The sequence below is a fragment of the Eucyclogobius newberryi genome, unplaced genomic scaffold (genome assembly GCF_026437365.1).
Source record: "Eucyclogobius newberryi isolate DKJ021-1_F unplaced genomic scaffold, fEucNew1.0.hap1 SCAF_9, whole genome shotgun sequence".
NCBI classification, from domain to species: Eukaryota; Metazoa; Chordata; class Actinopteri; order Gobiiformes; family Gobiidae; genus Eucyclogobius; species Eucyclogobius newberryi.
Genome location: NW_027316532.1, coordinates 31,066,092 through 31,090,314, shown reverse-complemented (window position 1 = coordinate 31,090,314; position 24,223 = coordinate 31,066,092). Strand labels below are relative to the sequence as shown.

At 41.0% G+C, this 24,223-nt stretch overlaps 1 protein-coding gene across 5 annotated transcripts in view; it reads left to right on the top strand.

Moving 5' to 3' along the window:
* Nucleotides 1-1,613: 1,613 nt before the first annotated feature.
* Nucleotides 1,614-24,223, top strand: part of LOC140353991 (myosin IXB) — a 39,563-nt gene continuing 16,953 nt past the window's right edge. For all 5 annotated transcript variants that reach the window (XM_072438796.1, XM_072438794.1, XM_072438797.1 and 2 more), the window contains exons 1-5: nucleotides 1,614-1,720; nucleotides 15,382-15,594; nucleotides 15,666-15,885; nucleotides 16,343-16,852; nucleotides 23,230-23,324. In XM_072438796.1, coding sequence (XP_072294897.1) covers nucleotides 15,437-15,594; nucleotides 15,666-15,885; nucleotides 16,343-16,852; nucleotides 23,230-23,324 — 983 coding nt within the window. In that variant the 5' untranslated portion in view covers nucleotides 1,614-1,720; nucleotides 15,382-15,436. The remainder of the gene's footprint in view (nucleotides 1,721-15,381; nucleotides 15,595-15,665; nucleotides 15,886-16,342; nucleotides 16,853-23,229; nucleotides 23,325-24,223) is intronic.

The following is a 24,223-nucleotide window of genomic DNA, read 5'->3' as shown; positions in this document are numbered from 1 at the left end:
ACATAGTCTGCTTCAATATCAATCATTGTTTGAGCACTGGAAACACGCAGGTGACTAAAGTGAGTTAAATATAATTGTCTTACAGTTTGGTATTTGTCATCAGGAGAAACTTGTGAGGCACTGCCCTCTAGAGGCGAAGATCAGCCAGTGCTTCTTCTGCTTCAGCACGTTTTAAAGGACACACATTATGATTTCTTCCTAGTCCTTAGAAATGAACTATAACATATGTAGATCATATTTTACTTTTTGTTTTAAATTGTAAACTGCTAAATTGATCTAAAACGGTTTGGTAACAGAAATAGGCCCCGTGACTTCCTGTTAAAAATGCAAATTCGATCATTTCATAGTTGCAGTTCAAGTGCTCTGAAAGGCACCAACCTGACCTGGCAGTTTGGAGTCAAGGACATAGGCTATTTGTTCTTTTACAATCAAACGGGGAGCTTTCAGTAGGCATAGTGATATTATCAATTCAAACTAGACTCAAACGTCGCCTCTCTTTGTTTGAGATGCGCTCGGGCAGCTGCACAAGCCACGGTTTAAAAACACAGTCAGATCAGGGGCACAGCTCAAAACTTTGCATACATATTATACAAACGACAAACCACAAAGAGCAAAACAGTCCTTAGATGATGAAAATTGGCCTCATAGTCAAGTAAAAAATGACAATAAAACTAGACATGTGATGCTCCAACTTCACTACAAAATATATTTAAAAAATCATCCATCCATCCATCCATTTTCTACCAGGGTCGCGGGTGACTGGAGCCTATCCCAGTGACTTCGGGCCTTAGGCGGGGTACATCCTGGACAGTGGCCAACTCGTCGCAGGGCCAACACATTACAGACAGTTCACTCTCACATTCATTCACTAGGGCCAATTTAGAGTCACCGATTTTACATAACACATGCATGTCTTTGGACGGTGGGAGGAGAACCCACGGTAACACGGGTCGAACCCATGATCTCCTTCTTGGGAGGCACCGTGCACCCCATTTAAATTTGGCCTGGGGGCACCATTGCGCATGTCTGCTTATTGCACCTGATATCACTGTAGAACGCAACGGATTTTAATTTACTTTAATGTTGAAAACCTCACATGACTGGGAGTCCATTTTATTTCATGTTTTAATTAGTATAGTTGGCACAGGGACGTAGGCGGGGGTCGGGGGTAGGTGGAAGTAGACATTTTCAAAGCACTCAAGCCGAAACACCCGTTCCAACGCAGCCGCAGCACCGCGCTGAGCCTGCAGGGGGCGCTGCGCGGTCACGTGTGGAGCAACAGGGCGCCTTTGGGTGCCTCATTCAATCTGCTTTTTTTTTCTCCCCACAACTTTTTTTCCTCGCCTCAGAGCTGCTGCTGTTATTTGGACTCAGAGAAAGGAAGTAGCGCCTGGCTAGCTCTGTTAGCCGGGTCAAAACGACCATTTGCGCTGGAAAACAATGGACTTACGAGAGCTTTTGTCGCGTTTTATCTGCTGAACGCTCCTGTTTTACTCCCGCAAACTCTTTTACGTCGAGCGGTTTTTATTGGTTTGTGATCCAGGCGTGTGACTCTGAGCTTTGTGTGAGACTTTTTTTTTTTTTTTACCTCTGGTGTTAGCACTTTATTTGCAACTCTGCAGCTTTAGAACACATTTTTTAAGCACATTTTCTATTTCTCCGGTCGAGGCGGAGGGAATGCAGCAAAGAACCAAGACAATGAGAAAAACTACCGGGAAAGGTACGTCCACCACCACCTCTCTTCTTCTTCTTCTTCTTCTTCTTCTCCTGCTTCTTCTTCTTCTTGACAAATGGACAACAACATCATCCATTTAGCTCATTTGCGGATGTTTTATTTGTGTGTTTTGTAAAGGGAAGTTAGCCACATTGCGCTAACACGGTTCCGTCTTGCTGAAGCGTTCACCTCCGCGGCCGAAACCGTGTCTTTTAATCCAGAGGGAGAGGCTCCGACGCGGATAATTGTCTGTTTTGGTGTTGTAGAAATGAGCAGTTTTTTGCACGCGGCGTGACTGAGTGCGACTTGTTGCGGTGTGAATGTCCCCGGGGGCCCCTGGAGCACAATGTGACCAACAATGTGACCAACCTTCATGTCAATGGGCTGTTGTTTTGGTGAGGCCACTGTGAATGTCGGGAGCCCCTCCACGGTCGTGTTCCTGCTCCGCACACCGGGTTTGTGGAGGTGAAAATGGAACCAGAAGAACCCCCGGCGTCTGTGGAAACCAGCCCCGTGTCAGAGCTGTCATTATGGGCTCTTCATGGCTGCAATTTCTGCCTGGAAACGCCATGATTGGAGGGTTTTAGTGACTAAGGGTTGGCAATGTTTATAGAAAGGTGAAGCTGCTGGAGGAGTCTGCACGGCTTTCCCAATGAAAAATCACATGTAAAAATCACAATAATAAAGAAAAATAAATTAAACATATTTTGCAGGGCTACAACAATGAATTGCAATTATTATGACTATTTGACGATTAAAATATTTGTATTTTGATCATTGTTAATTGGACTTTGCAGACTTTAAAATACATCCCAAAAGACCATTTATAACAAAGACACTGGCATTTTAAAATCAGAATGTCAAAAAAAAGAATAAACCATTTCAGATTTTCATCAATTAATACAATTTATTTGTAAATATTCCCCATTCAGAAGCCTTCAGTCCTCATGGTTCAACCTTTTATTTGGTGAAACATCTTTAAAATATCTCTGGTTTGACTATAACAATCGTTTGCTGCGGCCCTAATATTTTCTAGTCTTGTTGTATTTGGTGAGTTCCTGTCCTCTGTCAGCGCTTCCTGTTATTACTCTTTACTGTAATGCTAAATAATAATGACTTTTAAAAAGCTCCAATTCCTAATTTATACTTGTTTTGTACATGCATTTGCTTGTGATTAATTACTGTTCAAGCCCCATTCTCACATTTAAGTTCCAAGTATTTCTCCAGTGTTTGCAGCATCCAAGTCTTGCAATAATGGACCACACTTTCAACTTCTCTCTGTCACTTGAGCAAATCTACGGCACTGGTTAGCATTGGCTGCATGTTACTGTCGTCTGACGTGAATTTATTCCTCTGCAAACCCGCAAGACTGTCACACAGAGCTGTTAGTTGTGGCTTCTGGTCTGTCAACGTCCCTGTTATGAATCAGATATCAGCTTTGTTTTTTCTCTCGTCACAAATAAAGCCCCCATCTGCCATATCCTGAATGTAATTATTAATATAATCCCATTTACAAGAGGATAACGACAAATCTGAAATGATTAAATGTGTGATGTTGCAGATATTGTCGACGGCAGCAATCAAGGTCACCACATTGAATCCGTCTAAATCGTTTCAAAGCAATTGGAAAAAGTGAAAGAAATGTGAAATCGCTATTACATGTTAATGCTGAAGTCTTATAGTGGGTTCAAATTGGAGTTGGACTAGCAAAAGCCATATGTTTGTGTGTGATGTTTTTTTTGTCTTGAGCAAACCAGTGGCGCTGACAGTGGCTGCAGAAGAAGGGGGAGGGGAGACCACGGATTCTGCTCCACCACAGCTTGTAATTGGCCTGCACGTCCGGCTTGATGCAATTGTGTGAAAAGGGATGAAAAGATAATTGATCCAATCGCCATCGTGGCAGCAGTTCATGGAGGTCTCTGAGCGAATGATAATCCAAGGGCTTTATTTTTTATGACAGGATCTAAACTGTGTTATTGTTTGTGACGGTATGAGCAGAAAGCTACAACAAATGATAAGACTGATGATGCTTTATTTCAGGTTTTGTTTATATAGGTCAAGGACATTTGGGGAGTAGAGCTTTACTGTGCGGCTGCTGCTGCTGCAAAGTCATTTGTATTGAGTCCCTGGACGACATAATGTTTCTGTGTGCAGCTGGAAGAGTGCAGTGATGATGTAGGCTGCACAAAGTAACCGCTCTTTCAGTAGCACACGGCGCAGGAGCAGCGCGAGTGTTGCAATGAGAAAGCATCACGTAAAACATGTCAAATACAGTAACGTCATATTCTACTATGATGTTTCTCTGAGGCTCTTCACGAGTTTGCATTTTCTCTGACGCAGGCGTTCTGGCTTGTTGCCATGGGTTTGGCAACAATCGCAGACATGTAGTGGCTTGTGTGTTCGTTTGGCAGTGAGAATGCATCAAGGAAAGGCCTATTGTAGGTCTCGGTGTTCAAAGATGAGCTGTGTGTTTTGTGCCTTGCCCATAAATGATACCGCACGATGCACTTGGACTGAAAATCCTTGAAATCTGAGGAGGTGATTGTGTTATAAAGCGTCAGGAAGGAGGACACAAGCTTTTGTGTGCGCTCCTTTTAGACATGTTTCACATTGACCAAGTACCACTGCATTCAATTTGAGCCAATGATTTAAGATAAGATAAGATAAGATAATCCTTTATTGTCCCACATGGGGAAATTTCATTGGTGCAACGCAGGTAGATCCAGAGGTAGATACAGAAGAACAGATCACTTATATTTATCATCTCTATCGCTATTCGGTTAGTTGGAAATAAATGGCTTAAACCTTTTGGATATGGATTTAAGTAGAGAGAAGGGTTGGAATTGTTCAGAGCCTAGAACACAATTCTCATCATTAATACATTAATTATCAATAAGATTTTAAGTCTAACATCATCTTTTTCTATAATATTGTTAGACTTTGGCTTGGCCATCAAGAAACAATGATAAAAACGTACATTTTCATTTGTAGTTGTACCTTTGGTATGTACAAGAAAATAGTTTGAAAAAGGAGTGAGTAGACATGCACCCTTATGTTGACCCGCCCCCTTTCAATACAGCTAAGAGTTCACACTTCTCTGTGCCACTTGTCATGTTAGAGAGGCTGACCAATGAGAGTAGTGATTTAGTACAGATTTTTATCACCCAGCTCCAGTGGAGAGTTGGCTCATTCTTCTTCATTCTTCAAGTCTTTTGCTCAACTTCTTAACTTGTGCACATCTTCCATTTCATTGTTTAATGTTCCTTCCACTGCACTTTTACTTCAGTCCGAGGTACTATTATTCGTCCTACTTCAGAATATTCATCTTGGTACTCAAGACAGGATTCTGACTAAAACAGCCTTATACACCATTGCTTTTGAGGGTCACCTTTCCAGTTAAATTGTTGGTAGCTTTTTGTGAAATAAGCTCTTTTTATCAATACTACTGTATTGTCTGCATAAAATGGCCAACTAAACATTTGCATTTCCAATGACCCACATTTTGCAGTGACTGAGCTACAGACTGAGCTAAGTGAAAACAGAGGGGGAGGGCAATGAGGTTTTCAAGTCATCAGCACCACAGACTCCTTGGTAACTTGGCTCTTTCCACATTGTGAAGTTGAATTCATGAGTTTTATAAATAGCCGGAGCAGTAATGACAGGGTACATGGGAGGAAAAGACGCAGAGACAGTTTAAGGATTGACTCGAGTTTGTTGTGCTATAACCTTTACTTATCTTTCTCAATTCAAACATAAACTCAGGATGATTGGAATCAGAGCTTGAAGATGATCTTGATTACACTAAATTGAGTGTTTACATTCTGATTACAGGCATGTTTAAGCCAAGACAAAGTTTAACCAAAATCTGCAGGAGCACTGGAGTTTTCCACACTGCAAAGGCAGGAGCATACATCAGTGTGGGCCAGATTTTGCTGACGTTTCAATGGAAAGGTTTGAATTATTGATTCACAATCTGAGTTTGCTTTCCACAGTTTGATGCATTTTATATTATGGAGTTACTGTACACAAAAGAAAACAAAGCTTGACACCAGTGTAAACCTAAATGTTTTGAAGGCAAAGGGTTGTTTAAACACACATCTGTCGGCTCATCGCTTGTTCTCAGGGACAGTGACATATGCAACCCTTTGCATAATGCAAGACAAAGCTGTGTTCAGCTCAGATTTCAGCGACATATTGCAGTCACTCTGTCGGCCCCGGCCCTGTCCTTACTTCTGAAGTGTGGATGCTGATTGACTAGTTAATGGCCTGGTGGAGTGCTTGACCTGCCCCTTCTTCCTCCATCACTCTCTGCGGATGCTGAGCCTGTCCCTCGGCTCTGGATTATGGCCAATGAGAAGACAAACCCTGAGGCGACTACACTTCTTTGTACTGCTCGGTTCCATAATCTCCTCAGATGCTGTCAAACGCCTAATGAGAGTCCTGTACCTATAGGTGCAGCTGTTGATTTGTGGAACATGATTACTTAAAACTATTCCATAAGGTTATTTAAGTGTGAAGGTTAAAACTTCACTATGAGCCGTTTACCATGTTAATGATCATTTACTCTTTTTAAAGTACAATAATTCTGTGAAACGCCCAGTCTATAGTTCACATCCTCTTCCAATAGCATCACCACTCACAAAACAAACCGTGATGTGTGCACTCCTGTACCTCCAGTGTACTGAAAACAAAAAGTAAATGCACAGCACATATCTTCTTCAGATCATGGAGGCTGGCTGTGATACAAAGAGTGTATTAGTTTGTTTTAAAATGTATCAAGTACATATTTAATCCACATTTCAACAGGTGGCTGAGTTCTTTTTAAACACAACCTAACATTTCAGTCATTGAAAGGATATAAACCCAGAGCCTGCCTTTTAAAGGGCAGTGTGAGTTAAAGCACATGCTGCAGTGAGTAATGGGTGCCACTGCAGATGCCAGAGGCAGGGTGTGCTACACTGGACACACCAGTGAAGAATGCTGGGCATGAGATGCCAGATTAACAGCATTAGTTTGTATGTACTGTGTGTTGAGTATTGCCAAATATAACATGGAGCATATGTTTTAGTTAAACATGCTGAAAGTCTAAACTGTGATGGAGCATTCCGTGAGCCCAGCCTAGATGCCTGAAGCTTTGTGGAGAGTGACAAAAGACCAGACGGAGACATGGCACAAACTGAGGTAGAAGAGATGCAGCAGAGACTGGGGCTGGGTATTGTCTAGTACTAAACAATACAAGACGTATCCTGATACAAGGTCCACGATACGACATGTAACCCAATACTCTGAACCTGATACAAGGTCCACGATACGACATGTAACCCAATACTCTGAACCTGATATAAGGTCCACAATACGACATGTAACCCAATACTCTGAACCTGATACAAGGTCCACGATACGACATGTAACCCAATACATGTCCATACCAGGGATACGTATCAGGATACCAGTATCCTGATACGTATCCCGATACATAGATATATTATAAAAACAGTGTTAAATGTTTTTTTAATGAATGTTTTATGTAGAATAACAAAATTCATCAAATCATTAACATTTTATGTTCATAATGTCCTTAATATCAGAATACAATTGTCCTATGAATACCCTTTCAGCGTAGCAGATTCAGTCTTAAACAGTTCATAACCTGCTGACTGCTGCATTAACTCAGACAGAGGGAAAAGTAGATTGATTTGTGTAAAATATTCATGTGACCAAGTCAACAAGGCACCGATTCCCTGGGCGGCCCGAAAACGGCCTTTTAGTCTGTGTAGAACTTATTTTCTCTGGAGGTTGGCAGCCCTATGTTAAATAATGCATACTAACACAACCGGAAGAAGGATTACGTAATATCGCGGCAACTTCCGGAATAAGGTGAATTGATATGTATTGCCAACAAGCCCGTCATGTCACAATATGGATATTTTGAGTACAGTCCTAGTGTAGACCTTGTCCGTGTGTGTCCTTGAGTCTACTGAGACTTGCACCGCTCTGTTTGTTTTTACACTATTTTTACACAGATGTCTGCCTTTGGTTACTGATGAGTGAAAACATGTGCAAGATGCATGGACCCTGAGAGAAGTGAAGCCGGACACCGGCAGGGTGGAAGTCATGAGAGAACCAGAGAAAACGCCGGCCATTTTCTTACTGAAAAAGTACCTTTGTACACCTGATTTAGTATTTAAACATATCTGTATTCCTAAAGTACTTGATATACTAAAACAAACCAATTGTACTTCTATAGTTCACTATTTAGTCCTAGGCCGCCCAAACACAGGTCACACCGCAGGGAAGAGGTTTTCATAGATTAAACAATCTAGAAGTACATTAAATGTCCACTTCCATGCTCTCAGATACAACAATATCCGACAAAGACACAGTTTTCATTGCAGGCTTGCATCATGAACGCCCTGCTGTTATCTGCCGTGCTTCAGTTCAGACTCGGGTCAAAGCATGTGAAATGTAGATCAGTGTTATTAATGTGGGGATCTTGGCTTGTATACAGAGAGTAATGTCAAACCACCCACACATACACCTCCTGTCCAGACTGGACTAAACCATTTCCCAGTGCTAAAGGAAAATATGGACCTTTTTACTACATGAAGTGGGCAAAAAGCCAAGATTTGTGCGCAAAGTAAACTTTGTGCAGCTTGGTAGCTAGTGGGTAGAAGGATTACTTGACCGTGAACTTTGAGCTGTTCAGTGGCTATTCTGGGGCTACAATAGAACTGTGTGTTTGGGAAGTGTTTTTAAAGCGGTGCAGCCCACATGAACGACTGCACAATACTCCATTCTGTCTGCCTTCATCCTTCTTTACTTCCTCTTCTCCATCCCTCCCCGTCTCTCTCCATCTCTTCCTGCAGCTGTCCCATTTCCAAACGACTCACCCTGCGTTATGTATTTGTGTGTGTATTTGTGTACATGGGGAAGTGCTCTCAAATTGAACCATTGTGTCATTCATAGTAGGACTGTGTTTTGCCTATTGCCTCATGATAAATATCTATACCTTTAGCTTAATACAATACATAAATATCCCTTAAAACCATGTTAAAAAATTACTAAAATGTATATGTGTTGATTTTGTAGAATTTAAAAATGCATTGGAATTTCAGATGAGCAGATTCAGCCTTAATGCAGCAGGTTTTATAATGTGTTTACAAGTTGTTAAAGTCCAGAAGACACAAAATTTTAACGATTGTGAGATTCTAGGCCCATTGCCTTTTGGCGCAGCACTTTGCTATTTGTTTTTTTTGTGTGTGTTCAAAGAAAGTATAGTTTTGCATTTCATCAATGTCAGTGCCTTTGATTCTCTTCTTGCCTTAACTTACCTCCTCAGTCTTTTCTGAAGACTTGAACTGGGTTAAACTTTACGTTTAGTTCAACATGGATACGATGACGGGTGCGGACAACCTTCCGGAATCCCCTGTCAACACTGACCAATGAGGTGCCCAAACAGCCAATCAGGTTAAGCTCGGCCTCCTGGCTCGTATTAGCACACATGCAATGGCCCCATTGGCCGGCTGTATTTCATTTGGCTTTAAATCTAGAGTTTCAGCTCTTTGGCCTGATTGAAAGCATAAATGTGTGGTCGCCACAGGCCTGTTTTAACTTGACATAAACTTAACTGTGTAAGAAATCACGGAAGACCAATGTTTGTCAAGAGTTTTTCCTTCTCCACTTTCAGAAAATGATTGCCTTTCAATACCTTAGAATAATGTTTAAGTCTGTACCTTTTTAAACCTCATCAATAAGCTGCGAGATCATTACTTAAGGGACTATTTCTTTACAATTTACTTTGTGTAAACAAGACAAAGGTCAGATTTTGACAAATAAATTAAGAAATAAATTATGCAGTTCAGTTTATTCTCTTTTTTTAATATATTTTTGCTCTCTTTGTAGCACTTTTTGAACTACGACTTCTCAAACTGTAAATTAGCTTGGATACAAACATTTGTATCCAAGCCAAATGTATCTTTATCTTATATTTTACTTACAAGGCGTTGTCCCATCACTAATTTACATCTCTTTTATTTGTATTAAATGGATTGGACTGTGCCGCTTGACAACCACAAGTTATTATTTGCCTACATCTCTCCACTATCACTGTCCAATATATAACACAGTTAACTCTATTCAATTACAGAAACGCTGTAATCAAAAATACAAGGAATTCTCTTCTGTTCAAATTATATACAATATGTGCTCAATCTGGCTCTAAAAACCTGGAGAAAAGCCACTTTTCTAGTCACTAAATATTACTGATCCATATATGGCGCTATATTTTCTCTACAGGTACATTTTGACAGTATAGAAGTAATTATGAGCCAAATAATCCTGATTATGATTTTGATGTTACGAGTGATAGCCGTTTTTATCAGCAATTAGTGACAAACTCTTATAATGCTAATGCTAAATGACTAGACGCCCCTGAACATCCTTCCTTTTCACACATGCGGTTCTTTGACCTGCACGTAGACCGGGACAATAGTGGTCCGGTTTTCTGGAGAAACTAGACAAAAAATCCGATCAAGCCCGTATCCGAGCGAGTAAACCTAGCGACTGACTTTAAAGGAGCATCAGTAAACCAGGAGCATCAGGATGGAGGTATTTACAGAGGGTTCAAGACTGATCTCTTTTTTCCACAGCGTGACCTGGCATCTGGACTGGGTTATAGCGGACGTACCAAATGTCAGATGGAGGAGGGGGGGGGGGCAGAGAGTGGGGGGTGCACAGCGGGTAGGGTGAGGGGGCGGCCTTTGTGAGAGTCTCCACACGAGGCAAGAGGCATGGAAGTCGCCGGAGTGACGCGCTTCAGGAGGCAGTTAAACCGACGGGAAGTGGCGCACAGGCCGAACGGATTACTGACCCGCTGTGATGTGTGTGCATAAAGTAGGAGTTTATTAAGCAGCGCCCGAGACTAATGTTGCATTGCCTCGAGAGAAAAACACACAACTCCGTGATCATTTCAGGCTGTTCGTAAATAGGTCATCCGTGTTTTTTAAGGAGCGATGTTTACCACACGCGCGTGATCGGGGTCATAACTGCCCCGGAGGCATGTTAAATGAGCAGCAGTCTGCCAGAATCAGCCCGCCAATACGCTACGTTCAGCATCCTCGCATAGAAAAAGGGAAAATCAATGGCAAGCGCTCTAATGACCACGCACAAATTGATTGGTTGGAGCGTTGTGTAACGGCTGGCGTGCAGGTTTTTGAAATCGGACGTGAATTGTATTTTGGCATAACTTAAGAATTTCACCTTTAAAGTTTAACACTTGTTAATAGCCAGCAGCAGATGCTCCACAGCCCGTATTGTTCCTGGATGGCTGTCGCGGGATCTGACCTCAAGACGGGGGGAGGAGCCGAGCGTTTAGTGCCCCTTTTTTCTGCCCTTTTCCTCCCTCACTCTCTCTTTTCTCGATCTGTGTACGTCTTATTGAGCTCGTCTTTGCAGCATGAGTTAATTCCTGAGGTTCGGCACGGTTGTAAACAAAAGGGTTGGTTTGTGAAAAGGCCACATGGCTCTGGGAGGGCCCTGTGTCCATTCACCGCCGTTTGAGGGGCATCTGCGCTTCCTATAGCGTGGATACCCCAGGGCTGGTGTTGGCTCTGTGCTGCAGCAGTAGGAGCAGCCTTTACACATTTATGAATCTGGAGCGACACATGAACGCCCAGGAGGGAGAATACACGTCAGAATCAGGCACACACCAAATCTACAGTGCTTTTCCAGTGTTTCTCATTGTACCCACGGGACAAACCGCCTCTTTGGGCACAGAGCCAGCCCTTCTCATCTCCATGTGGTCATGTGTGGAGAGAAGACTGCTGATGGATACTTCAATAACCCCTGCTCCACTTTCTCCTGGGACTGACGCACAGGCTCAAATGTTTGAAATCCAGACTAAAACAAATTGGTTATATTTAACTTAAACACAGATGTTCAGGTGGTGCGCAGTCTTAACAAAGTTCGTGCTTGTAGTTTATCATAAGCAGATGCTTCCTGAATGTGTACGGACATTTTTATTTAATAAATGCCATAATTGGAGCCCCACGTTTTATCCTAGTCCATCTGCGTTAATGGCAACAGTGTTTTCTGTGTTCTGTGTATAAGATGTGCTAATAAAGTCACAATCTATGTACTATTTTACCGTTTTAAGCCAAGAAACTTTAGTTGGGAACATCCGGTGTAAAACCATTATCAGATCAATAAGCAGATCACTTCTCATTAGGAGACAGATTAATTGTGATAGTGATAAACGAGATCCCCCTATGCTCACATTAGATTTACTTTTCTTTGTAATGTGCAGTAAAAGTAAATGATTAAAGTCGCCAGAGCAGCTTTTTGCTTAACTGCTTGGACTGCATCGTGTTTCTCTTGTTACCGTGTGCTGGTAAATGCCTCTTATGAGCATTCTGCATGCATTATGTAAAAGGGAACCATGTAAACATAAATACTTTATGAAACATTAGTATGTCACATAACTTCACACCATACTCTACAGATATATATATATATATATATATATATATATATATATATATATATATATATATATATATATATATATATATATATATATATATATATATATACATACACACTCATCCTCAATATACATGTATAATTGTGATAACTTTAAAGAGTAATCATGAATGTTTTAGAAGAAACAATGACTTTTTAAAAAATGTAATAATCTGCAAACTCAAATGGAATTAACTTATTTGGCTTTTCTCCTTCAGAACTTTTGATTTCATACATTTCCATCTACAGTGTAAATAAATGAAGGATCTCACTATTTTTGTGTCAGTGATTTTTAATAATTGTAAAATCTGTTCTTCTCCCAATCTTACAATACTAACGTTTGAGCCCTACTCATCTTTAGTGAGTCAGAACCGTCTCATTTACAACATTTCATAACTGGGGGCAGCCTCGTTTAGTCACTGCTTCTGCACAAGTCACTGCACAAAGGGCTCCGCCTCTAGTGGAGCTTTTTGGTGTTGAAAATATGTGTAACTATCATAAAACAAACGAAGGAGTCAATGTTAAACTAAAAGCAAGTTCAATTGTTCAGTTTGTGTTTATGTTCTAGATTTACTGTCTAGATAGAGTGTCTTTTCTGGGAGTGTGAGTTTAGTGACATCATTGGGCTTTTAGTGTGTCAGAGTACATATGAACCCACTGACATAGATGGGACTTCTGGCTGTTGGTCATCCACTTCCTGTTTGATCAGAGACTGTCTCAGCTCTGACTCTGTTTGTGTCATGGAGGACTCGCTGGAACACTCTTGAAATGCTTTCACACGTCTCCAATGATGAGCTCATGTAGTAGCAGCGACTCGCCGTATAAAAGCAGACTATTATTCTGCCTCGGCCTTCTCTCTTTCAGATCTGTGAACTTGCCATTGTTTTGTCCAAACGTATTAGGAAGTGGTCTGTACAATGAGCCAAACATAGCTCGCTTGTTTTACTTCTGTTTTACTGTATGTGTCAACCTATCGTCTCAAGGCAAATTTAAACATAAGTAACTTCTGCTGTTTAGTCACCTTCAAACTCTAAAACAAACCTCTGTCTTTAGATTCAATTGTGAACCTGTTGTCCCTTAGTTGTTTAGTCAGTTAATCAGGCTATGGCGTCTGAGCCAACACGTCTTTTATTTGTTGACCAATTATTTTACCACAATTATTGTACGCACAACAACAGAAGGGAGAAGTGAGTTATCTGCAGGTTTGGGAGTGACTGGACAGTTTAATGTTCTTTTACACACACTATAGTATTTATTTTTTGCACAAAGATTCAAATATTTTTTGTCAGCGCTGCGCCATCTTTTAGTTGATTAATTGATGCACAGGACATATTTTGGACAACCAGGATTTTTTTCTTTAGTCAACTACAAAAAAAATACATCTTTGTAAAAATAATAAGAAATAAACTGTTGTTCCTTGTAGTGGTTTAATCACAGATTTGAGTTGCTGTTACTGGTTCTGAATAGGCTTAGTTGACCTGTCTTCTCTGTGATCGGGGTTTGGTTAATGAGTTTAAGTTCCAGGGCCAGGATGCCCTCTGCACATGGGTGTAAGTTCACTAAGCTGCAGCTGACTCCCTCAATACTTCTGCTGTAGTCTGATGCTCTGGGATGTGTCTCGCCGTAAGCAGCTGAAGTGCCAGGCTAAGCCCACACGGAGCAGACTGTGTCTTATCTGAGGAATGTTAGCCATCTTTACAGAGGATCTCTCTCAGTGGGGGAACCGTATAATCTCACTCAGCTTTGATTGTCTCCTGGGACCTCTCTCTTTCTGTCTATGTTGACTTTTCGCCGCTGTCAGCGTCTCTTCTTTCACCGCACTGACACACAAACATGCACACACACAATTAGACTTTAACCATAGCAGATTTTTGCTATGCATTATATTATTATTATAAGACCAAACAACATTGACATTGTGTAAAATGTGAGTATCTTTACAGCCTCCATGATGTGGCCTAATGCTGAGCCTGTCTCTGTACTGTAGTTTTGAATAGCTTGGTTTGGCTTTACAGGCTACAATGCTACATGCTTCTGGGGCTGTGGTCAGCTCCACTGGCACGAGCTCAGGCTCATGACTCGGGCTGCTCTCGTTTTCCTTTCATTTGTCAATGTGAACCAAATGATCCAAATCCTCTTTTTTTGCACTGGACATCACTGTCAATAAAATGCCAGTTTTTTCATGTGGGTTATTAAGGTTTCAACCAAAATATTATCCTTGCATTTGTTTTAAAGATCTCAAATGCTTTGTATAATCAGAAACACCAGAAAGAAACCTTTGATGAACTCTGTTATAAAAATGACATTGAATGCTGCCCGGGGGTTGAGTGTTAAGTTAAGGCACAGCACACGTGTGCCAGGCTCCAAGTGCAGCCGGCCGCAGTGTTGCGAGTTCAAATCCCGACTCCGACAGTTTACTGCATGTCCTCCCTCTCTCTCATCCCCATTTCACACTAATGGGGATGTCTAATAAAGCCAATGGGCAAAAAAAAAAATGACAATGAAAGCAGTTTGTCCCTTGACCTGTTTTTTTACGTACACACTTTGTTACTTTGAGATTTTTAAAATAAACTGCTCTGTTTCTTCAGAATGATAAGCATGATAAGCTGTAGGCTTCTTTGGATCATCATTACTGAAGCAGTGATTTAAACCAGACTCTTGTTTCCTCAGGGCCCCAAATGTTAGCCACAGTTGATTTAGACATGTTTGCAAAGGTCTAAAAAAAGGAAAATGGCTTGTTTTTTTGTTTTAAACAAGGCACAGTGCATTTCAGAGTTGTTTTGAACATAAAACGTCAATGAGTTTATCTTAAGACAAGGACATCAGACTGTTTTTTTAAACTGCAGCATTCTACTTAAATTGATGAGCTGTCAAAGATGGCCACATTCTTTAGGTGTTTAATGTTTTCCTTCCTTGCATAGTAAATGTGTTAATATGTGGCTGTGTTGTGTCTCTGTCATTTCTTTACACAATCGGTGAGCTCATCTGTGAAATCTGTTATTTTTTGCCGCCTCCTAAATGTGAGAAATTGCACAGTTGGCAGTGCACTTTTCTGTTGCAGGGACTGATAACTGTTTTAAAGGACCTTATCGCCACACACTGAGATATTATGGCCTTGTCTAATGAGCATGTGTGTTTATGGGTTGCAGGAGTTGCCTGGTGAGAGAGGCGGGGGCATGCTGAGGCCACTCCCCCTGGCCCAGGATGAGTGTCAGAGATGGCGCTGCCACCATGGCAACGATCGCAGGTGAAGGTGGAGGGGGAGGAGGGCCATCCAGCCTCAATGACCTCGACAACCGCTCGTACCTGCTGCAGATTTACCCGCGGCTGATGACCCAGTCCTCTGCCTGCTGCTGCCTCATGTGAGTCGCACACTGTAAAACATAAAGGTGACATTGTGTAAAGTTAACACGTGCAAATGTGTGTTTCTCAGAGTGCAGAAGGACTCCACAGCAGCCTCCGTGATCTCAGATGCTGCGGCGGCGCTGGGGCTGGACCCCGGGCGTTCTTATGTGTTGGCAGAGGTGAAAGAAAGTGGAGGCGAGGAGTGGGTCCTGGAGGCCGGGGATCTGCCGGTGCAAAGGGTTTTGCTGTGGCCTCGCAAAGCCCAGGAGAAACATGCTCAAAGTCTGGGCTTCTACTTCCTGCTACAGGTACAGCTCATCATTAACCATCTAGAACAGGGTCTATTTTTATCTGTTTTATTGTCATGGCTGTTTTTGAGGTCACACACTGTCAGTAATTTATGTGGGTTAAGTACATTTCATTTTTTCACCTTAGATTACATTCAAAGGGAGGATCTGACACCTGTGCACTTACTGGTTTGAGAAAAAGGAACTATTTTCACAACTGCACCTGGGTTGCCAGTGTCTTAACCTTTGAGTATGTTTGATGCTAGATCATGTTGATAGATCATGTTTAACATTTGAAACTACATTTCTATATACCCTGCCCTTTAAAAGCAGCACATTGTAACATTGAATCAATACCAAACCTGAAAAACACATTTGTTTGTTACTGATGTGTAGAGAAGTTAGAATTTAAACTACAGACCTCATCCTTTCATGGTTTAAAAATCAATTTTGATAACACGTGTACTTTGCAACACAGGAAAGGAACCTTGATGGCACCATTTGTTACGTGCACCTCCCGCCACTGTCCAAGGAGCAGCAGGTACAGCAGTTGGCTGCGAGGGGCTTCCTCCCTCCACCACAGGATGATTTTGCAGACCTTTGCAAACTCCCTGTCCTCAATGAGGACACTATATTAAACAATCTGAGGACACGCTTCTACAAGAAAAAGATCTACACCTATGCAGGCAGCATTCTCATCGCCATCAACCCTTTCAAGTTTCTGCCCATCTACAACCCCAAGTATGTCAAGATGTACGAGAACCACCAGCTGGGCAAACTGGAGCCCCATATCTTTGCCATCGCAGACGTGGCCTACTATGCCATGCTCAGGAAAAGGGTCAACCAGTGCATTGTCATCTCTGGAGAGAGCGGCTCAGGCAAAACCCAGAGCACCAACTTCCTCATCCACTGTCTCACTGCTCTCAGCCAAAAGGGCTACGCCAGCGGAGTGGAGAGAACCATCCTGGGGGCAGGGCCTGTCCTGGAGGTAAGAGGGTTTTCAGAACTACTGTGTACATTGTGTAGTTTTTCTACAAAGGACAAGGATAAATCTGTGTTTTAGTGAGAAAGAATCTTCTGCTTCTATAAGGAAATTGAAACTGTTTTATCTCAGCTTGTTGTACACCACACATATTGCGGAATAGATTCATGTAAAAGCGTGACATCATTTGGAAAACTCTTTTTGCTCTTAGAGGTACGAGAGAGGAAATACATTTTTTAAATAAATAAATGTATAATATAATTTATGTTTTTTTTGCCTGATATATGCATGTTTTAGTGGCAGGGGAAACCGGAGCACCCATAGATCCCCTTACAGAGTTTATTTGTACCCAATCTCTTGCACATAAACCTACAGTACTTACATAAAACATAACATCACGCAGAAGTATAAACTATTCTTTATTAAATCGCTGACATCACGCCATAGTCTAAACCAAAGCTGTAGTATTATCATAAATATATAGAAGTAACTTTATCTAATCTTTAATCCACTATTTTGTATTAGTATACTTAGCATAGTATTAGCATATATACTTATATTGTGTTTGATGAGATCACCAGTATAAACCTGTGAGGAACCCTGCGATACTTCCTGTCCTGTGACCCTTGACCCTCCTTGACCCTCCTTGACCCAGCTGCTCTCCAGCATCTTGTGTGGTGTAAAAGGCTGTGCCCAGTGGAGGTAGAACAGCGCTTTTGTAACAGAACATTTACCAGCTGTAGTAAGTTTCCACTGGCCGTCACTCTCGACTCGCTGGATTTGCCTCGCTCTTGTCAGCCGCTGGTTCTTTCTGACGGATGAAAATGCTGCACGGAGACTGTTTTTACCCTTCATCAGCAGAACCCGCGTCCCTCCGGTTCAGCCGCTGCCACTTTGTTGTTCAGTCGCTCGATGCATTTTTCCTGCTGTCCAGTTCCAGAGCTGTGGTTGCAGAGGCTGACATTGAGATGCTTTTAGCCTTTACTGGTCAATGGAGGAAGTCTGTCATTAAGTCCAAGTATTTCTGCTCTTTTAGACATCCCATTGTATTCATAAGCAGTGTATGTTACATTAGGGCTGCAACTAACGATTATTTTAGCAGTCGACTGGCCAAACCATTATTTCCAATGTAAATTATGATTATTTGAATACGTTTATAAGCAAATTAATGTTGCAATACTGTGAGGGAAGGCTTTGAGATTCTTTTATTGATGAAAATGAGGAATTGTTTATGATTTTTTTTTATTAGATTAGCCTTTATTGTCTCCGTATGGATATTTGTCCTTTGCATTTTACGCATCCTTCAATGTCGGTGGGGCAATATGTCGCATGCTGCTGTCCTTGTTATTAAAAGGTATTTTTGTGTGCCTTTCGGAGTCCCTAACGATTAAAAAATATGTCTGCGATGTTTTTTCCTGGTCGCCATTCGTCGATTAGTCGCCGCAGCCCTGTATTACATTGTGATTTCTGCATTTTTGTGGCCCGGACAAATACAGGGGGTTGATCCACAGGCCTTGGTTACATTTTGAGGAGATGAGGTCATTGTTGCAAGTCCTGGCTGCTGGCAGATTGAACCACTCTGACCTGAAAACACACTGCATAGCAAAAAGACCCGCTACTATTCGTTCAAAGTTTCTCCTAACAAAATTAAGTACTGCGTATCCTGTAGTATGCATATTTTCTTTGCTTGGCCATGTATAAAAGGCCTACTCGGAACTGTGAGCGGTTTACTCGTGAACTGGTTTAACTGGTTAATCTGCTTGTGGCATAGCCCTTTGGGAGCTCTTGTTTTCTTTAGACTTGAATAGAGATTATGTGTACTTGTTTTATTTATATATATGACTGTATTTTGTAGAAATGTCTCATTGTATGTGTAGTAGTAATAATAATAATCATCACATTCAAATGCTTGCTCTTTCCAAGCCGTGATTTCTTCATACTGATTTATATGGTTTTATACTGTATAGTGTTCAGATCTCCTTGAGTCCATCTCATATCATTATTGACAAGAAGTGCCTATCGTCCGGAACTTTCTTTAACAGGAAGCAGCCACAACACGGGAAGTAACCACGCTTCTTATGCTTGCCGTGACTTAAGCTTGGAGGGGCGTGGACAGACGAGAGCTGTATTGTTGTTCAGGAAGTGTAAAGAAGTTGCTGACCGTTCTAACTCGTGTTCTAATTGTCTGTTTCCACGTTACGGGTCTTTTATATTTTGGCTGTATTGTCTGTGTCTTTATGACGGACTTAATGAATTTGGGCGTAAAAGCACCAAGGTGATACGAGCTTCAGACTGCTCCCAGATCTATTCAAGGCAGCGTTCTTCCCACGTGAGCCTTGGTTTGATGTGGTGCTCCTGTAGACATGGGCGAGGCTGGGTGAAATGGCTTCAGCCTGGTGAAAGAGCCCACAACGTCATCATCACTGGAGCTCGAGCATTAAGCTGTACGCTCTGCCGACATCAGCTTTCTGTACATTAATAGTTAATAAATGCAGTTTATTTTATTCCTTGTTTTAATCCTTATTGGGGTCTAGATTGTTATGTTGGAATTATATTGTGGAATATCTAAGTATTATATAACTAGGAGTTTTTTCCCCCTCATTTATTTATTGCAATGACAATCAGTTACTGCTTGTGTATGTCTACTTGAGGTTCAAGTATTTCACAAAATGTGCAAAAAATATCACCTTTTATACCATTGCTTGAAAGATTACAGTTTTAGCCCTGCTAAAGCTTTGATTTTAGACTATATTCAATTTGACATCTCCAAAACAACTATTTTAATATTGTCATTTTTTTATATATTTCTCCCCAACCAGAATTATGAGAGGAGTTTGTATAAGAACAAATCATTATTTTGACTATGTTTCGTACTCTGTTTGAAGTAAAATATCATTTGTCAATACATAATTATGAATGTGATCCCGAAGTATGTCAGAGTAAGCTTTTGCATTTGCTTTGGGGTATTTCTAAACAAACTCCTGCCACAATTTCAACGATCTCCTCAAATAGCTCTTAAAGCTGTTGTTTTAACTTAAAGAAAACGTTCTTTGTGAACCCCAACCGTTAATTATAGCTTGAGTGGTTCAAGTGCGGCTTTAGGATGTGTTGTGTGTTGCCAGTTTGGATGGCAGCCATGCACAGTGGACATAAATGCTTTCACTCACTGCCAGTGCCATGTGATCTCATCAAAACTCCTTCTCTGATCGAGGATAACAACAAACGGTTATTATTAGGTCACTGAATGCTACTCTATGTACCAACACAACAACTACAAATGAAAAGCCTATTTTTCTGCTTTTGGAGTGATGTTTTTGAGAGTTTGTGGGGCTCTGGGTGTGGGAAATGTCAGTGGCAGTTGGCTTTCTTTTAGCCTTTTGTGAAAGTACCAAGTCTGCAGTGAGGTGTCGGGGCCTTGGCAGCGGCCGTGGAAACGGTTAGGGCTGTTTCTGTACTAAAAAATTGTCTTCATTTTATACTTCTTGTTCTTGATATTAATACTTTTTGAGGAACACATCAGCTTGTTTATTCTAAACTATTGGCAGTACGTATTGTAGGAATTGCAGAAAAAGAAACTACATCCTGATTCCTGTCCTAATAAATTAAATTGGGATGGGCTAAATGCCAAAAAGTCTTGTGTAAAGTTATAGTATAGAGTATAGTTGAAATCTATGACACCTGTGAGTCACAGGCTGTCACTCATTATTTAATTTTGGACCTTTTTGAATTGCAAAAACGACTTGACAAAAGAAATAAAGTGTAAACCTTGTATCTGACCTGCCTAAAGCGATGCAGTGGACGCGACGCTGCCAAATCCTATATGCATCACCAAGAAAAGAATGCAGGTGAATAAACATTAATAAAAAATGCATTAATCAATTATAACATGGTTAAACACATTAATAACATGGTTAAAAGCTCTTAAACGTCTAAACATTAACACTAAACACAATGTCACACGAATCGCAGATTGTCACAGCTATCAGATTGCAAGTCGATATTTGTTGACAAATTGCCCAGCCCTACTGTCATACGAGTGTTTGTCACACTTTTATTTTCAAAGAAAATTACAGTGCAGAGTGGAATTGTGGGTATATAATCTATCCTACCCTGGTGCGTTTGCCTGTTGAGACACACAGCTTGTAAACGGCACTGCTTTTGAGAAACTCCCCTTTGGTCAAGCTCTTTGTGTTTGCCGTGTATTCACCAGTGTCTTAATCACACATATTTAGTAAACTGAAAAAAAAAACAAAGTCCATCTTCATAAAATTATCTTTGCTTTACACTGAAAGTTTTTATTGTTTTATCAATTATTTTTGCAGCATTTATTATAGAATATAGATGATGTATGCAATGTTTGCATTTTGCATATCTTAAAAACAACAATTTGGATCGTCTTGTAGACAATTTATTTCCCATCTTCATTTAGTATTTTAGCATAAACTGCATCAACCCTAGAAGAGCAAGTCAGGTCTTGATGTAGGAAACTCCGTTTTCTGATGGTCATGGCTTCAAAAATCATTGAATCTCTTCCTCATACCTAACGGACGCTGCAGCCAATCAGGTGCTGGGCCGATGGGCATGTTTGAATACGAATGATGCTGTGACTTGTTTAGAATTCTCTGTATGGTGTTGCAGAGATTACCCAGGGTTTTATGCTGCAGAGCTTGTTGAGGGGGGTAAATGGGAGAGAAACTGAGTTTTTGAGCTTTTCATTTTCAATTCCTGTTGAGTAAAGGATTGCGTTCTAAGCACAAGGTGAGAACAATGAAGTGTATGAGCTAAGTTTACTGAGGAGGGGCTTTGAGGGAGGCTCTGAGCAAACCCCTTGTTGGTTGAAGAGTTTTTTGGTTGTCAATGACAAATCTGATTGAAACACAATATGATACCCGTGGTCTAGAAATTAAATCTAAACAGTTTTCTTGTTGAGCATCGGTTTGGTGCCACAGAGGAATTCATACATTGTGCAAACTGGATGAAGGTGTGATGAAAAGCGCTCAAAAACCTACTTTGGCGCACTGACAAACTGAAAGTAGGTCAGCAGTTGCAGAGGAATCCTGATGGCGGCCTTCAGGCGTGTGTGAAGTTGTGCCCCCTAACTGTCTCCAATCAGGACTAACAGCACTGTATCAAATTCATCCTGCAACTGCCTGCACAAACACAATGCAGCGCCTATTTAACATTCACTGAGTCAACTTCCCCTGTGCTGGCCTTTTGTTTGTAGCTGTATCAGTGGAGCTGTAACCATGTGTGCAAGTGCATCAGGAGCAAACGGAACCCGCTGTATCAATGATTACTGAAGGTCTGCAGTGCCGTGTGGCTCTTTATTTATTTGAAGATGATAGGACCCAACTCAAATATCGATCCAGCAACTTATTCTGACAGACTTAGGCTTTTCAATGCAGAGATGTGTTTTATGATTAGGCCTGTGCACAATATATATCGATATCGTGACGGACCTCCTAGTAGTACGTGTATCGATACAGAGATGTGTGATACTTTTAAATGACACAAAGTCATTAGAAATTGCTGAGTTCTACACTTCTGAACCTGCAGACTGCTGTATCAAGACTGAATCTGAGGAGCTGAAAATAGGACAGTTATATTCTGATTTTGAGGACAACGTGAACATGAATTTCTAATGCATTTTATTATTCTACTTACCAGTAAACTTTTAACGTCGGTTTTAAGGGATATCCATGAATCAGGATGTATCAAACAGAATTGTGTTGTGAGGTAATAGGCATTACCCAGCCCTAATTGTCATACTTTAAATTATTTATTGCTGCATTAAGGCAGTTTCTGCAGGGCTGAAATGTGACTGGATATGTATCAGGACATGTATTGTATCAAGCTCTGAGTGTCGAGATACGTATCATGATGTACTTGGCAATACTGAGGCGTAGATAATGGCATTGAGTGAACACGCTTGAAAAACCTTAGTCCAAGTGACACATTAGCTTTTTGTTTATTTAAAAAGCTCATGTTTCAAAGTCATTTATCATTTCGGACTTGTACGTACTTTCTCTTCCTCTGCTTCTCATTCACGCACACATTCTCACAAGATAATGAAGCAGAGGCTTGAGTAGAGAGAAAGGGGGGCAACCAGATTGATGTGTCTTTAGTGCAGGCCTCAAGGGGACAGTGCATCCTCGCTGCCTTGATCGGAAACATTTGCTCTATTTCATATGTACACATTCACTCTGTGCTACTTTATACCTGGTATATTATTTTTGTTCTCATTTATACTTTCACATGCACATTTGTGGTTATTTTTGTGTTGAGCAATGCATTATTTCCTGTTTTTGTTGTAATAATAAGGTTACTATAACACATAAACTGTATGGAGTCTTCCTTAACTATATATTTTTTACTTCTCTCAGGCTTTTGGAAATGCCAAGACTGCCCACAACAACAACTCCAGCCGTTTTGGTAAATTCATCCAAGTGAATTACCTGGAGAGTGGTGTTGTCAGAGGGTGAGTAAACATGCATGTTTTCATTTCATAACGAGGGTTTATCCTTTGAATAACAGTGGTCGTTTTCATAGTCATGTGATTCCTTCTCCAGTATACCCTCTGAAACTTTTACATCGCTCATGACCTTCCTGCTTCCCAGCCCTGACTGTTGCCGTGAGCTTCAGTGTCTGGTTAGCTCCGTCACTTCCGTTTTCTTGTAAAGAGTGTTGGGGCACTGCTCATTCTCTTAAGGGGGAATATTGGGTTAAGGGGTAAACTTGTCATTTATTTGTGTGAGGCAGCAGCTGGTGTTCGGGAGTTTGCATTTAATGGTGTCCCAACCGGATTATCCCCTAATGACAACGACTCCCATTGTGTCCCACTGGGTTTCTTACTCTTAAGTGGGGTTTGAAATCCAATCAGGAAATTTAATTTAGGGGTACATACCTCCTATATTATTTCATATTTACAGTTTTTGAGCTTCATGGGGCTGTTGTTTATTATTAAAACTAATTAAAAGGCCATCATCACATTGTATTTATCTTTAACCAATGGGGTAACGAACATTTACCACTGCAAAAAATTTGCTCCGTCGGCCCAACAACAACAACAACAACAACAACTGTATGAAAATTAAACTAGACATGAGTTTAGCAAGCTTTTCATGAGGGCTTTACCTGTCATGTTATCTCACTTTATTGTAATATTACAGTTCTGATGGCACTGAAGACTTGTCAGGTTATTTCTTGTGAAAAAAGGTTTCTATATACGTTGAGTTTCTAAAAGATATGAGTGCAGTAATACTGTGTTGCATGACTGTGTCTTGAGGGAGTGGCAGATCGACTTTGAGAGTGGCTTTTGCCATCAGCACTGGTATTTTAGCTCTGCAGTGTCAGGAGGCAGCTCTTTGACATGTAATG